The sequence below is a fragment of the Dermacentor silvarum genome, chromosome 1 (assembly GCF_013339745.2).
Source record: "Dermacentor silvarum isolate Dsil-2018 chromosome 1, BIME_Dsil_1.4, whole genome shotgun sequence".
In the NCBI taxonomy this organism is placed as follows: domain Eukaryota; kingdom Metazoa; phylum Arthropoda; class Arachnida; order Ixodida; family Ixodidae; genus Dermacentor; species Dermacentor silvarum.
The window spans coordinates 188,573,145-188,587,567 of record NC_051154.1 but is presented as its reverse complement, the minus strand read 5'-3'; the positions used below and the strand labels follow the sequence as shown (position 1 = coordinate 188,587,567).

Sequence of the window (14,423 nt, the reverse complement as noted above, 5' to 3'; positions counted from 1 at the left end):
CATTATCAATAAAACTTGATCCGGCCAGTATAAACCCTTATCAACCCTTATCGGTCGTTATCAGCCTTATCAGACTATGTCCAACCCTTATCAACTCTTATCGGTCCTTATAAACCTTATCGGACTTGATTCAACCATTATTGGTGCTTATTAACCTTATCAGAATTATCCCGACCATTGTAAGCTTTTATCGCTCTCTAGCACCTTATCCATCCACGTCAAACCATTATCAACTGTGATGAGATCCATATAACCCCTCAGCACTCCTTATCATCCTTATCAACTCATTGACTGCTTATCTGTCTGTGTTGCACAACGTGAAGCGCATGATCCCTCAGAGGTTGGTGGCATTTCGGTCGGTGAAGGAACGCCCCAACTGAAGGCGCATCCCGCAACCACTGAAACCCGTCTGAGATGTGGCATGTTTGGCTTTAAATTTCGCAAAATCAGAATTTTCCTGATGTCTACAATGCTCGAAGTTGGCTCTACATGTAGTTCTAGAGATGGCTTTTATTCCACCATCACCAAATCTTACAGCAAAGCCTTCATAGAAACTGTTATCCTTTGACATTTGTACCGCCAGTACGACGCTTTCATATGTTTCAGATATATTTACCTTCTGCAAGCAGTGTTTAGCCCAGTGGTTGAGGCACTCGGCTTCCGAGCTTGGGGTCGTAGGTTCGAAACTCACTATACCGCTAATGTTTTTCCTTTCGAATTTATTTTGTTTTATGCATTAATTTATACCAATTCATCTTACGTCGCAGATGTACGGATGGACAGTTTTGCTCATTGGGTAGGCAAAGAAATGCTTTCACATTTAATAAATAACTCAAACTAAAAAAAGACTTGTGATGGAAGCAAATCCTAATTGGGTGCTTCATGTATTTTTAGTATTAGCTGCATTCTGCATTTTATATTCTGCATTGTAAAATATGTCTCATGTTCTATCCTTTAACAGATTTAATTGCCATTCCTGATTTTTCATCTGGAGCAATGGAAAACTGGGGATTAATCACATTTCGAGAGGCTCGGCTTCTCTATGACCCGGCAACATCCTCAACCTCTGACCTAATGACAATATGTCGTATCATTGCACATGAAATTGCTCACATGGTAAGCCTATCCCAGTGACTAAATTTTTAAAATTTTGATGTAATTTATTGTCTTCATGCAAAAATGTTTCTTGCATTAAAAGCAAAGTTCTTTATTTCTTTTCTTACTTTTGCTTGTACAAAACAAAGCGCACGGGCAAGTTCAGTGATTTATGCAGTTTTTAAAAATTTTGCAGAGCTCACTGCTCCTTAAAGCAAATACTGTACATACATGCATGTGTCAACCCCTGGCAATGTTGATGGCATATAGCACCTGACTCTTTTACTCTGCATACTAGAGTGAAGAAAGCCTACCCACAGCTTCCTGGTTTTGTTTCATTTGCACACATATCACTTTTATCTTGTGAAAATATAAATTCACATACAGTAAAGCCTCATTATAGCAAAGGCATTGAGGCAGAAAAGGGAACTTTGTTGTAAGAGTAATTTTGTAAAAAGCTGAGGCAGCTTAAAAAAGCCATAATGAAGCAAATGCACTGCAACAATCTGGGAGCTTGTAAATTATATATTAAATCTGTGCAGGTCACTGACTAGGTGATTGCGGCCACATTTTGTTCTGAGGAGACATGGTGGCAGAGCAGCCCCAGCATGCGGCTGTGCTAGGCGATGGTCCCAGATGTTTGGTTGTCCTCCTATTTATCAGTGCCGTTACATAACAAAGCTGCGCTTGACAGTTGCAGCATGACAGCATATTATACTGGAGCAAAGAAAGATGCGAGTAGCATCTGACGGTTGTTTCTATGCACCTCGTGAAACTCTCCTCTCTGCCCCTGCACTCTACTTTGTTTTGAAGCAAATGGGAAATGGTTCGTGTCTGCAATGTCGAGGGTATTTTGGGAGGGTCTTCATTTACAACGTCAAATCCTTTGCCACCCCACACAATGTAGACAGTTTCTTCATACATGGCAGGAGAAAAAACAGCAACATCCATCTTGCCAAGCACGTATGACTTTAAATCATCCACAAGGTTTTTGCTGACAACCTGATGCACATGAAACATGGTTACAGAGCTAAGACAAAGACGTAAACACAAGCTGCACGGGACAGGCATTGGTCCTGCACAGTTCGTGGTTCCATGTCTCCTGTGTAGCCATGTTTCCAGCACTGGTCCTTGCAGCTCATAATTATATCTTTATCTTCCTTAGAGCTGTAACCATGGTGTATAATGCCAACAACCAACTAGCACAACTTTCAACATTCTGATGCTCTTGCTTGTACAGTTCATTACAGCTATGAATTTGGCCCTCTTTGTTTTCACATTCTGACATTATTTTATTCCTGCCAAGGAATATAAGGCACTGAGTGCAGCATGTGCATGGAAATTATAAGTGATAAAGGTAAATTCTACTGGTACTTATGAGCAGCTGCCTCACTTTTTTGTTATCACATAATACAATAATAGTCCCAAGGAGCTGCTGCCTCTTGGTGGAACTCTTTGTCTGTGCTAATGGATAAGAATAAAAGCAAACCGTCGCTTACACCAAAAAGTACTAAGCGAAGTTTGATGACAATCCTTTTTGAATAACTTGGCCCAAAATTTTCACTGCAGTCAAAACCACAAACACTGAATTAAGCGATTATTTGAATAAAGCAATCTCATTATAGAGAGGGTGTACTTTATGTGTCAAGGGCTAGCGAGTGAAGGCTGTAAACACGATTAATTATCAGGCCATTCACTGCTGGCCTGCAGCAAAAGTAAAATTCTAATAACTTTTGATTGAAATCAGGCTTTCAAACTGTTTATTCATTTGTACAAGAATTTTCCCTCATTTAGAATTTTTTAGAATAGCTTACTTCGCATAATATTGAAAAATGGCTCCTCATCTGTCTTTATATGCCATCTATATTAATTCGTCTCAGTGCTACTTATAGCCACTTAGTATATTATTATTATTATAGTTATTATTATTTAGTTATTATTATTATTAGTATAGCAATGTCTTTATGAGGTAACAAGTGGGATGCTGACAAAAGTTCTCTGCACCTAGATCACAAAAGCATTAAAATAAAGTAATATTTCAGTAAAAAGTACACCATTTTACTATCATGTGTGCCTATTATACTTTGTTTTTCTAGAGAAAATGTATTAATAGTAGACTATTAAGTTATTGCCTCTGTGTCCACTAGCATTTCTTCAATGTTGATTTCATAAAGAGATGGCACTTTCATGGCCAGGATTATTTTTTGGGGCAAAGATGTATTTTTGTTTGACATAGGATAATAAAAGCAAAACTGCTTCTTGCTTATTCCTCGATCAATGTTTTCAGCAATGTTGATTTGCCCTTAGTAGTCAAATCAAATCAAGACTACAAGTGTGAGGTCTAAGTTAAGCTAGAGTGTATACTGTACAGTCCAGTTGAGCTAAACTAAACTAACATTGTATGCTGTTCAAAAGGAAAAGTAAGATTAGTACAGTATTAAAAATATGTCTGCTTTTTACATTTAAAAATTATGATGCAATGTAAATATCAATATATTTATTTATTTTGCTTACTTTGAATGGAATGATTTTAAATTCAGCATGCAGAGACAAGGACACACTACTTAGGAGGTGCCTTTGACTAGTTGTGCAAAATATTGCAGCAAAGTAAATTGCATGTTTTAACTATGCATGTTAATAATTAGGGTAGGGTAAAGACGTTGGGTAAAGACATGGCAAAGGTATTTCTCCTCTGAAGTAGTTTCATAAATTTGGCACATTGAGCATACTTGATATGTTGTTTGCACAAGGTTCTATAACACTGTACAATGAAAGGAGAAACCTGAATGAGAAATATCCATATTAGCGTGTAATATATTACCACTTTGAACGTCTCTGATCCTCAGTACATTCGACTTTCATTAATCCAGCTTTGTAAGAAAATGTGAGATGAACTTTCATACTGCTAGAATATTTTGTGATGATAGCTTTAGTATTTGCACTTGGAACTCGGCACTGTACAGATAATCTGGGAGCGCCGACATACATTGTAAAGTGTACGTGGTCTGCATTTTCTTGTACATGGGAGATAGTTCCAGCCCAAGTGCAGCTTAGTCTGCCATGATTGTACAGAAGCTGTCAACAGCTCAAAAGCAGTGAAATATGCAGGTTAAATGTGAAATAATAGTTTGCCATATAAGCTGCTTTCAAATTAAGCCCATGTTTGTTTTGGCATATGCTATTTCCAGTCATGATTTAGAGTTCCCTGTGCCTTCACTCATATGTTATTATGTATCAAGAATGTGCCCTCAACCCTACCTACCCTTGTCATTTTTATTTGCCATACTTTACCTGTGTTGCTTTTTTACATCTTCATGCACCTTGAAATTGGTGTGCATCCTCTCCGATATTGAAAACATCAATGTTAACACTATTAGCTTGACTGTTGGCACACATAATCTGCCCATCAGTGATTATCTTTAGTTCAAGTTGTTCAATTTTCATTACATTGAGTTTAAAATAATTAGATTTTTCTAGTAAATAATACTACGGGCTCCTATTGGGACTTTGGAACATGGTTGAATGCACTAATGTCAGATTAACAGAAGCCAACTTTATGTATTTTCAGATAAGAATTCTGGTTATGTGGTGTCATTCAATAAAGCCTTGTGGTATTTATTGGCAGGGTCATCACTATCAGCTGTAACTATTAATGTCTAAATGTGGGTTGTATATCACATATGCTTATTCTGACTTGCAGTGGTTTGGAAATCTGGTTACAATGGAATGGTGGGATGACCTTTGGCTCAATGAAGGCTTTGCCAGCTACATTCAATACAAAGGCATGGCTTATGCGAGTCCCGAGTGGGAACCTGTGAGTTGGTATTTTATTAACACTTATAAGCATGCATTCAACACTATAAATTCTGAATGCAACATACACTAGCACACAGTAGCTGTCAAGCATTCTGAGATAGTGTTATCACACTCTTTGCAGCAACATTCTGCACACATTCCTATAGGGAGTGTGTGACACCTAAAACTGAGCATTACGAACCATGGCAGCAGTTCCACCATCAATGTGCTGCATTATCCATTATGCAGCCTTTCCCAGTGTGCCACGTACTTTTCTGTGTGTTCACTCACGTCAATCCACGTTCAATGTTGTCAACAAAAAAGCCAGATTTCAGCATGTATGCATCTGAGAGTTCACCAGGAGCTCAAATGTTGACAAAGTAGTAAAACTCCGACAAATTGGCCAAGTTTTCAATGTGCAAGATGAATGCAAGAGTTAGCAGTCAACCGTTCTGTAGGGAAGGTGCCTGCAACACACAGATGTCAACCTAGAAGTGTACGCTGTAATGATACTGCTTCTAAGCACCCTTTTTTGACTTCTTGAAGGAGAACTCAGAAGAGCGTTGGTTTCTAGATGCTGTTTGTATCCATGTACCCATAAACTAAACCAATTTCGATGCACATGTGTGCAAATAAACTTGTGCACAGTTGTCGCACCTAATATGCAGTTCTGCCACTCTTAGGAATCTTTATGCTACTCACATGAACTTGTGGGTGTGCACAGGAATGTCATTTCAGGTCAAAATTTAAATCACACTGGCTGGTGACACCTTAAAATGTAGGAATGTGAAAGAAATGCATACAGGTTCACTGAACTCCTTACGTTGCATTCGGCCCCTACATCAACCCAGTCAGGGTAGCTTTCCTTTTCATTGTTACAGTAGAACAACACAAGAACATGTTAAATACAAAGTGAGGCACAAAGAAGACACACGCAACACTGTGTGTGTAATTGTGCCTCACTTCATCTTCATCCTATTCTTGCGCTGTTCCCCCTGTAACGATGAACCACCACCAAGCCCAACTCGAAATGCTGCTCACTTTTTTTTTTTCATTCACAAAGTATATCAGGAAAGTACCTTGATAGATTGATTCTTCTTATTTCTCTTTTTCTTTTTTCAGCATTTCGTATTGATTTTGCTTACATTTTTAATTTTTCCTGCCCCCTAGCATATTTATCTGTGACAAATTCCAAATTGTTAGTTCACCTTGTCTTGTTCATTTCTCTTAACCTCCCAATTCATGGCCAATCCCCCACTGTGGTGATGCACCACAGGCATTCCCTAACTCCCTAACATCTCGTGGCGATACTTTGAGCTGTTAGAAACACGGTAAAAATAGCAAGCACTATGAACGTAAACAGCATGTGCCGAGGTAAACATGGTGAAGGTTGAGCGAAGAATCAGTTATGGAGAGATCCCGAAGGCAGAAGCACAGTCAAAAAAAAAAAAAAATAAGCAGGACACAAATTGTCCTAAATGCAGTAAGTCAAGTTACACTAGACACTAGAATTGCGCATATGCAGGCCCTATGATGTCAGAGAACATGTACTACACATGGGGCAAATTGCATGTTTACCAATCTAGCTCACCACGGAGGCACAGCCGCGTGGAGAAATGAAAACATTTTATTCCCAATAGACTGTTAAAATACTTACTTGGAACTGAAGGCAGCGCAAAAAGAAGACACATTCACAAGGGTGGGTAAGTAGGACAAGTGCTCTATAAAATATTTCTTTGAGCGACCAACAATGCAAAACTTTGTACATGACATTACAAAGCTACAACATAAGCCAGCACAGTGTTTCACTCTAATTTGGCTGCAACAACATTCATGACAGAAATCTTCGTTCCCTGCGTGGCGGTGCCATCATTGTACCACACGCTCCCCATGTCTTACATCAAATGGGGCCAACTGTCAAACCATAGACAAAACATAAAACATGCCTGAAGTTTGGTGCAGGAGGCAGGCTTTCTTTTTTCGGCCATATTTTTTTTTAATCTACATTCTAAACAAAAAACCCTCCCCACCTTCACCCATCCCCCCCTCCAAAAAAAGAAAAAGAAAGCCAAACATTATTAAAGCTTTCATGGTGCAATTTTTGTTGTTGTGTAACCCAATTTTTTTGTATGTACTACCATCAAAGTGAACTGAAATGCAATGGCACCAAATCAATACCTAAGCATGAGGACTTCTGAGTGTGATGTAACATCACACTCAGCCACTTGTATAGCCACTTGCAAAACATGCTTTGTGCCAAAATTTTGTGTTTGGGTCTGGATAAGGAGAATGATGATATACGTTCTTCATTGTCCTCAATATTTTCACATGCACGCAATGCCACACTTCTTTGGCAAACATGAAAGTACAAAATAGCATTTTAGTTTATTTTATTACTTGTTCACATCTAAATTTCTTATTTGTCCTTTCTGTTTTGCTTCATTCCAGGATGCTTTGTTTATAAATGTTTTAGCTGGTGTTCTCGAAGCAGATTCTGTGATATCTTCCCACCCGATTATACAACATGTTAATAACCCAAGTGAAATATCATCACTCTTTGATGTGATATCTTATGCGAAGGTGAGACAATTAATTATTGCAATTATATTCAGTGAAATGTTTGTTCTAATATTAATTATAAAGGCTTGAGCAAGTAAAATCTATAGCACTGGTTATGGGAGACACATTCTAAGCAAATTAAAACATGCAAACTTCTAAACAAATCTGGAACGTTACTTGTCTTGTCTACATTCTATTATGCATGCCAAGTACATGAAAGAAACTCTGAATGCTGCGCTGTGAATGCAATATTTTAACAGCAGAGCTGTTTAAGCCGGCCGTTAGTCCGTGCGTCACTGACAAAAAATGTGGGCCTGTCATGGCGGTAGTGCAGAAAGGGTCCAAGCGCAATGACACATACCCCTGTGAACTAGCGAAGCTGAGCCTGGCTAAGTCTAGCTAAGCATGGTCAGGACTACTTAAGCTTAGTCAGTCATCGATACCCAATCAATAGCTAATCATAATTGATCAATAATCAATAAATTCCGGGAAATGCGGGGGATGACTTGGTAGTGCTTAGCCTAGCCCAAAAGCCAGGACTAGCTAGGTGCCCATCAGCTCCGCTGTCTCTTTAGCATATTGCACCTCCAGTGCAAGCCATGCAAATTTTTTTAATAATCAAATCGTATATTACAGGGCTCATCAGTCCTTCGCATGTTAGAAGACTTCATGTCAAAAGATGACTTTCGGTATGGCATTGCTGTAAGTTGCAACCTTCCTATGCTTCTAGACTCCTCTGTATCTACTTGAATGTCTTGCTGAACAATAAGCTAATTTTTTACCTTCTGTATGCAGAAATATCTGAAAAAGCACAAGTTTGCAAATACAATCACATTTGATCTCTGGGATGAACTTGAGGCATCATCATCTAGTGTGAGTGATTATGTTTACCATATATGTATATCATTGGTGCATGAAATAATAAATTTTGCTTCTTGTACAGGAGTAGTCAAGTATTAAAGGTGGCACAAAAGAAGGAAGGTCACATTTATGTGTTGAAAAAAAAAGTTACAGGAAATTGTATTAAATCATTTTGCTTGTTTCTTGTTGAGCATGTTTTCTAAGCAATGGTGTTGCTTTGTACATTTTCCTTTGACTCTTTGTGTGACGAGAATTGATTCAGATGATTGAACAAGACCTAAAGACTACGCTTTCATTTCAAAGAGTAGTTCATATTGTCACTTCTCAGTTTTTCTTTTGCATTTACTTATGGCTCACTTGTTATTTAGGGTTTGAGCATAACTAGTATCATGGAAAGCTGGACCAAGCAAATGGGATTTCCTCTTGTTTCTGTGGAAAGAAATGGAAACAGTTTCAGTGTGAGACAGTCACAATTTTTGATAGATCCGGACACTGCCATGAACCGCAAGCCAACTCCATTTAAGTAAGTGAAGTCTCATTACTCGATAAGGCCAATATCAAGGGAAAAATCAAAGCAGGGGTCCTGGTTAATTTTACTTGAAAGGACACTAAAAAGGAATCGTATTACGGTATGTTGAGCTGTATTATAGCGAATTAAGTTTCTGCAATAGCAAAAAGGCCACTCTTAGTGTGAGAGCAGGCTTGGTAAGCCAGAAAAGATACAAAGAGAGAAAACGGGTGGCCAAGCTACTGTGAAGTTTCTGCACCAGCTCACTGTGATGTCATGGATATTGAAATTCATTCAGGTCTGGTTAATTGTCTGTTAGTAAAGAAGGGATCTGTTACATTCTGAAGGAACCAAAACCTCAATCGATCGAATTTTGCAAACTCTTCCTGCACCAGAAATTGGCCAAATACAAGGAAATACATTGAAATCTATGACATTTACACTGACACACTGGTGCTGAGGTTTTGGGGCAAAATTTAAGAAAGGGAAGCTTGCTCTTCATTTTCTCTAATGTAACCAACACTTTTCTTTAAATGTATGAAAATGGAGTTTCGAAATAATAATTTACTAGTCTAACCTGATTCAACAATATCCTTTAATTTCTGTTTAAATGTCTGAATAACTTTCCATGAAATTATACTTTTGATGTTCATGTTCACATATTTTAAATCTTCAGGTACATTTGGAAAATTCCCCTCACATACCAGACCAGTGAAGGCAGAACAGGACTGCTTTGGCTGACAAAACCCCAGCAAAGTGAGTAAACAATGCAGAACATTACATTTTTCTTACAATTAAAATGAAGGAATAGTATGTACCATTATTATTTCTCTGCAATTGTACCAGGCATGTAGATATTTCAGTGTAAGTGCTGTTACCACAGGCATTTTTACAAAGGACTTAATGCTATAAATGGCATGTATTAATGAAAGAAACAGTAAAATTCATCATAACACTAATACGCAGCATTAGAATATTCAAGGCAGCTATAATGGACTCTGAAAAACCTGTCCATGCTATATTTGCCTCTTGGAACACTGAATGCACACTAAAAGCACAACAGGCGTATATAAAGCTTTGTACTTTGGTCATGCTGTAATTAATTTACCATATTGACTTAGTGGAATACATGAAATTTAATGCACATAATTAATGTGACTCATTATATGACAGGAAACAGATGAAATAAAACTAGCCACCTACACTACTATTAACCTATAATGACACAATATATGATTTTTTGCATATAATAGACAGCGACTTTGCCAGTAACAGACAACTTTGCGTTGACTCTAAGCAAAACTAAACTTCATGTAATGTTGAAATGATGATTGACTTTGCAGAAGATTGGTGCTTTGGAATATCTGTTTCCCCAAAACAGCTGGCATCAAACGAAATAAAATAGTATAACTTCGATAAACAGAAAGCACTGATATGAGATTGAGCCATTGCACAGTACCCTAAGCACATTTTGCAATTTGACTCAATATCATGCAGTCTAAAGGGTTGTTGTAAGCACAGATAAGTGGCTGAATGCAATATACAATAGGAGCCTCAAGTTGTGCCTGCTACACAGTTGTGTAGTTTAATATATGGTTTCTTCAGTGACGGTACAGGTTGACTTAGGTAGAAGTTAGCCATATATAAACATACACATTTCTGGCACTGAGCTCCCAAGATAGTGGAGTAACATACTGCTGGTAGTGCTATTGCATAAATATATTCCCAGATGGCACTCTGGGGCTGAATCCACATGTAATAACCACTGACTATAATTATAAATTTTCAGGCATCATGAAACTTGTTGAAATGTATTGCACTGTAGGCACAAAGCTATATTTTTTTACAATGTTAGCGAGGTTCACAGTATGAGAAAAATGAAATGTAAGGAATGGACATTGTGCCTTCTAAATAAATAAAAAAAATCTACTAATTTTGCACCAGTATCAAGTACCAAACTACTCAGCAGCCTCTGACCACATGTGAAATAAATTCCCCAAATTATTGTCTATTGTTGGTTGGTACTACATTGCTTTACTGCATGTCAGTACTGCCTAAAACAAAAAATTACCAGACAATCTGCAGTATCTTGCGTAAGTGGGAGCACTACGTATACATGACTCTTCGAGCTAAACTGCTGGCCGAGTCGCACTCAAATTTCGCACAGAGGTGCAATGAATACATTTTAATACCACAATTTGGCACCTTACTTGCCTGCTTCATCCAGAATAAATAAAAATTATGCGTCGTATGTGGCAATACCAGACAATAAGTATAAAATTTGTGGCAATTAAATGGTTGTGTTGTCTGTTATTGTTAGAATGAAACCATAGGCTGCATACAAAACACAGCATGCACCTTGTTTCACCGTTACAGTGCCAGACAGTGCCACAATTCTGTTTTTTCAAATTCTACGCTTTCTGTTTGGTTTTGCTTAGGCAACACATACTTGTGATTTATTCTGGATGAAATGGAAAGTAATGCACCTGAATGTGGTATAAAAGATGCATCCACCACAGAATGCTGCCTCTGTGCAAAACTCATTTCTGGCAGTGATCAGCTTGGCTTTACTTGTTTGTAATAGAATAAGCACTAGTATGTTTTTCTCTCATTATAGTGGAATATTTAGTCACTCTTTGCATTGATAAACTACAAACTTGATGGAATGTATTTCTGCATTTTACAGCATTCAAACTCGCAGTTTCTGAAAATGCATGGGTTAAATTCAACAACAACATGACTGGAGTCTTCTTTGTGAAGTATGACAAAAAGAACTTTCTTTTCCTTGAAGATGTACTTAAACGGGACATTAATGTAAGTTGAAGTTTATGTACTGCAAATAATTAAGTGCCAGTATTATTTCCAACCATCCTTTAATCTGGACTACAAATAGTGGTGTGCTCTGTAAGTACATAAAATAGAGGATTGAAATGACAGTGTATGAAAGTAGTTTCTGTAAAAATGAACTGTTTTGTAGGTAGTGTTTATAATGCATTTGTACAAGAAGGTACAATAAGGTAATGCTCATACTTAGCATGCCTAACTTTTTTACTAGTTATATATAATCATTATTACTGGGGAGCAACACAGACATAAGCTTTGTATGCCATAGGTCTGTTAACTTGATCGGTTTCGGTGAATGAGAATGAGATAGCTGGTGCATTGCCATAAGGTGGTGTTACAGGAAATACTAGACAATGTGGTGATGACATGATACTTGTGGTTCCATCACTATATTTCTAGTACTACTCTTCTTCTGTGCTATTATGGAGAAAGTGTCACAGAAAAGCACAGAAGCCCACGAAACTGGAGGCATGGTCTTCATAAGGTTGATTTAGCAATGAAGGCACTGACTGCAGAATCTCATGAGATTTGCTGAAAAGGATGTGTACAGGTGTAAAACCTCTAGGTCCAATTGTACAAGATATGGCCAACCCTTCCCTGTCAGAAAAAAACAACTGACTCCAATTGGAAAATTTCCAATCGTAAATTAGTACTTAGTAATTGGACCAACTGGAACGTGACCAATTGGTTTTTGTTGGAGTGACCAATTGTACCCAATGGGTACCAATTGGTTGGAATGACCAATTGCACCAATGGGCAATACCAATTCACATATATACCCCACAAGGCAAACCTGAATAGGATTCCAACTGTCAGAAACAGGTTTGCTATAGCCTTGGTACTGCATTCATATATAGCTATAACTCATTCCAGTTTCTTTGAATGGGTTCATAAACTGGAAGTATGATTTCCTAGTTGGTTACATTCTAGTTTATTCCTATTGGTAGTCCAGTTAGACTCAGTTGGGAATGTAAGGTGGGCCAAGTTGGTTCAAACTGGCAAGTCCAATTGGACTCCATTGGCTGCATCCCTGACTCAATCGTAACCAATTGGAGGTAATGTTTTCCCAGTTGGTCTCAAATGGGCCTAGTCGATTCCAATTGGCAAGTCCAATTGACTCAGTTGGTTTCACTTTGACTCAGTCATAACCAGTTGGGACTAGGGATTTTCCAATTGGGTCCAGTTCATTCCGAATGGCAACTCGAATTGGTTTCTCCTCTGACCCAATTGTAACCAGTTGGAAGTAAAGAATTTTTCATTGGTTCTTATTGGTTCCAGTTTATTCCTATTGGATGAGCCAATTGGAGTCAATTGTTTTTTTTTTTTTTTTTGACTGGGTTGTGACATAGATCACGGATAAAAAATGCCTATATTGTTAAATGACATGTGGGGAATATCCTACATATGACAGATCTGTCTGGAGGGCATTTCTCCCAAGCTCAAATTGGAATAATCCTAGTAACATTGCAGTCTGAAATAGCAGTATTTGTGCATGTCTCTTAGATAAGAAGACAATTCTTAGTGAAGAAAAATTACAGACATTTTGAACTTGCATTACAAATTATCACTGTCACACACATTCACAACTTAAATACAAGCATACAAACTCATCCTTCAACTATATTCAACTGGCTGTTTTCTGTAAAAATGGACTGTTTTGTATGTAGTGTTTATAGTGCATTTGTACAATAACTGTAACAGTGAGCTAACTTTAACAAGTGTTTCCACTTTTCAACAAATTGCACATGAAAAAGAAAATGCCTTGGAAGTTTATATCTTAATAACTTCATCTTGAATGAAAAGTGATAAGACATATTGGAGTATGCATAGGATAGGTTAGTTTTGTTGCAGTTAAAACATGCAACAAATAATCTTATTATTTAACCTCTAAAGGTTGACAAATAATGCAGTTAACATACAGAAAAATTATGTTATTAACTAAACTGGCCAACTAGAACACGCTTAATGAAGTATAAATTCTTATACAAATTTCATGCAACGGGCCATTATTTTCCTTTTAGATTGTGATAAAAGCTTGTTATCAGGTTGGTTTCTTGTGCAGTACTAAAAGAAGCACACTTAGAGCAAATATGCTGATCGAAAATGTAATAATTAGTAGTTTTTTCTGTTTCTAATGAACAAAAAACACTAATAATTGTTACGATTGATATCAACATATTAAATATGAAACACTACACAGCTAAAACTTGGTTGAACAAAATTTTCAGTTCAGTGAAACTTTTTTTTCTTTTCTTAACACTTTTATAGAATGTCATGTGAATTTTACTTGATTTAGTGGTCAGTTTCATTAGCAGTTTTGATCGAATGGAGCAGTCATGCATTGTATGTGCAAACAGCCTTTGCAAGAAGGACTCATGCAGAAGTCGCATGAAAAATATACCGCTATACCATTTGCTGACTCAGCACCTTGTCAGAACCCTACTGACAACCGCATTGGCTGCATGTGCTGAATAACACGTCAGCAAAAACAGCTGAGCTTCTGTGACCTGACAGTGACATTCATATTAAGCAGTGCCTGTTTGGTCTATATCCACGATTAAAATGTAACAGTGAACACAGTCAAACTTACACATGGAAAACAAAATGTCTGGTATCGGTAACATGCGGTTCACAAGCAAGTTCCCGCGCTGGCTGGCCTGTTATGCACTTTCGTTCATTTCTACTTTGGCATATAAAACAAAAAATGCTGAGTGCTCTTTAAAACTAGTGAGCAGACCAGCCTTTTAAGGTACGTGTGGCT

The 14,423-nt window shown here is 37.6% G+C and overlaps 1 protein-coding gene and 1 long non-coding RNA gene across 2 annotated transcripts in view; one reads left to right on the top strand and one right to left on the bottom strand.

Moving 5' to 3' along the window:
- Positions 1–14,423, bottom strand: part of LOC125941373 (uncharacterized) — a 61,504-nt gene that overhangs the window by 38,071 nt on the left and 9,010 nt on the right. The window lies entirely within an intron of this gene.
- LOC119436540 (putative aminopeptidase-2) overlaps positions 1–14,423 on the top strand; it is a 168,940-nt gene that overhangs the window by 146,002 nt on the left and 8,515 nt on the right. Inside the window, exons 41-48 of the mRNA XM_049658436.1 lie at positions 962–1,116; positions 4,796–4,909; positions 7,339–7,470; positions 8,086–8,151; positions 8,245–8,322; positions 8,679–8,833; positions 9,495–9,574; positions 11,505–11,632. Coding sequence (XP_049514393.1) covers positions 962–1,116; positions 4,796–4,909; positions 7,339–7,470; positions 8,086–8,151; positions 8,245–8,322; positions 8,679–8,833; positions 9,495–9,574; positions 11,505–11,632 — 908 coding nt within the window. The remainder of the gene's footprint in view (positions 1–961; positions 1,117–4,795; positions 4,910–7,338; positions 7,471–8,085; positions 8,152–8,244; positions 8,323–8,678; positions 8,834–9,494; positions 9,575–11,504; positions 11,633–14,423) is intronic.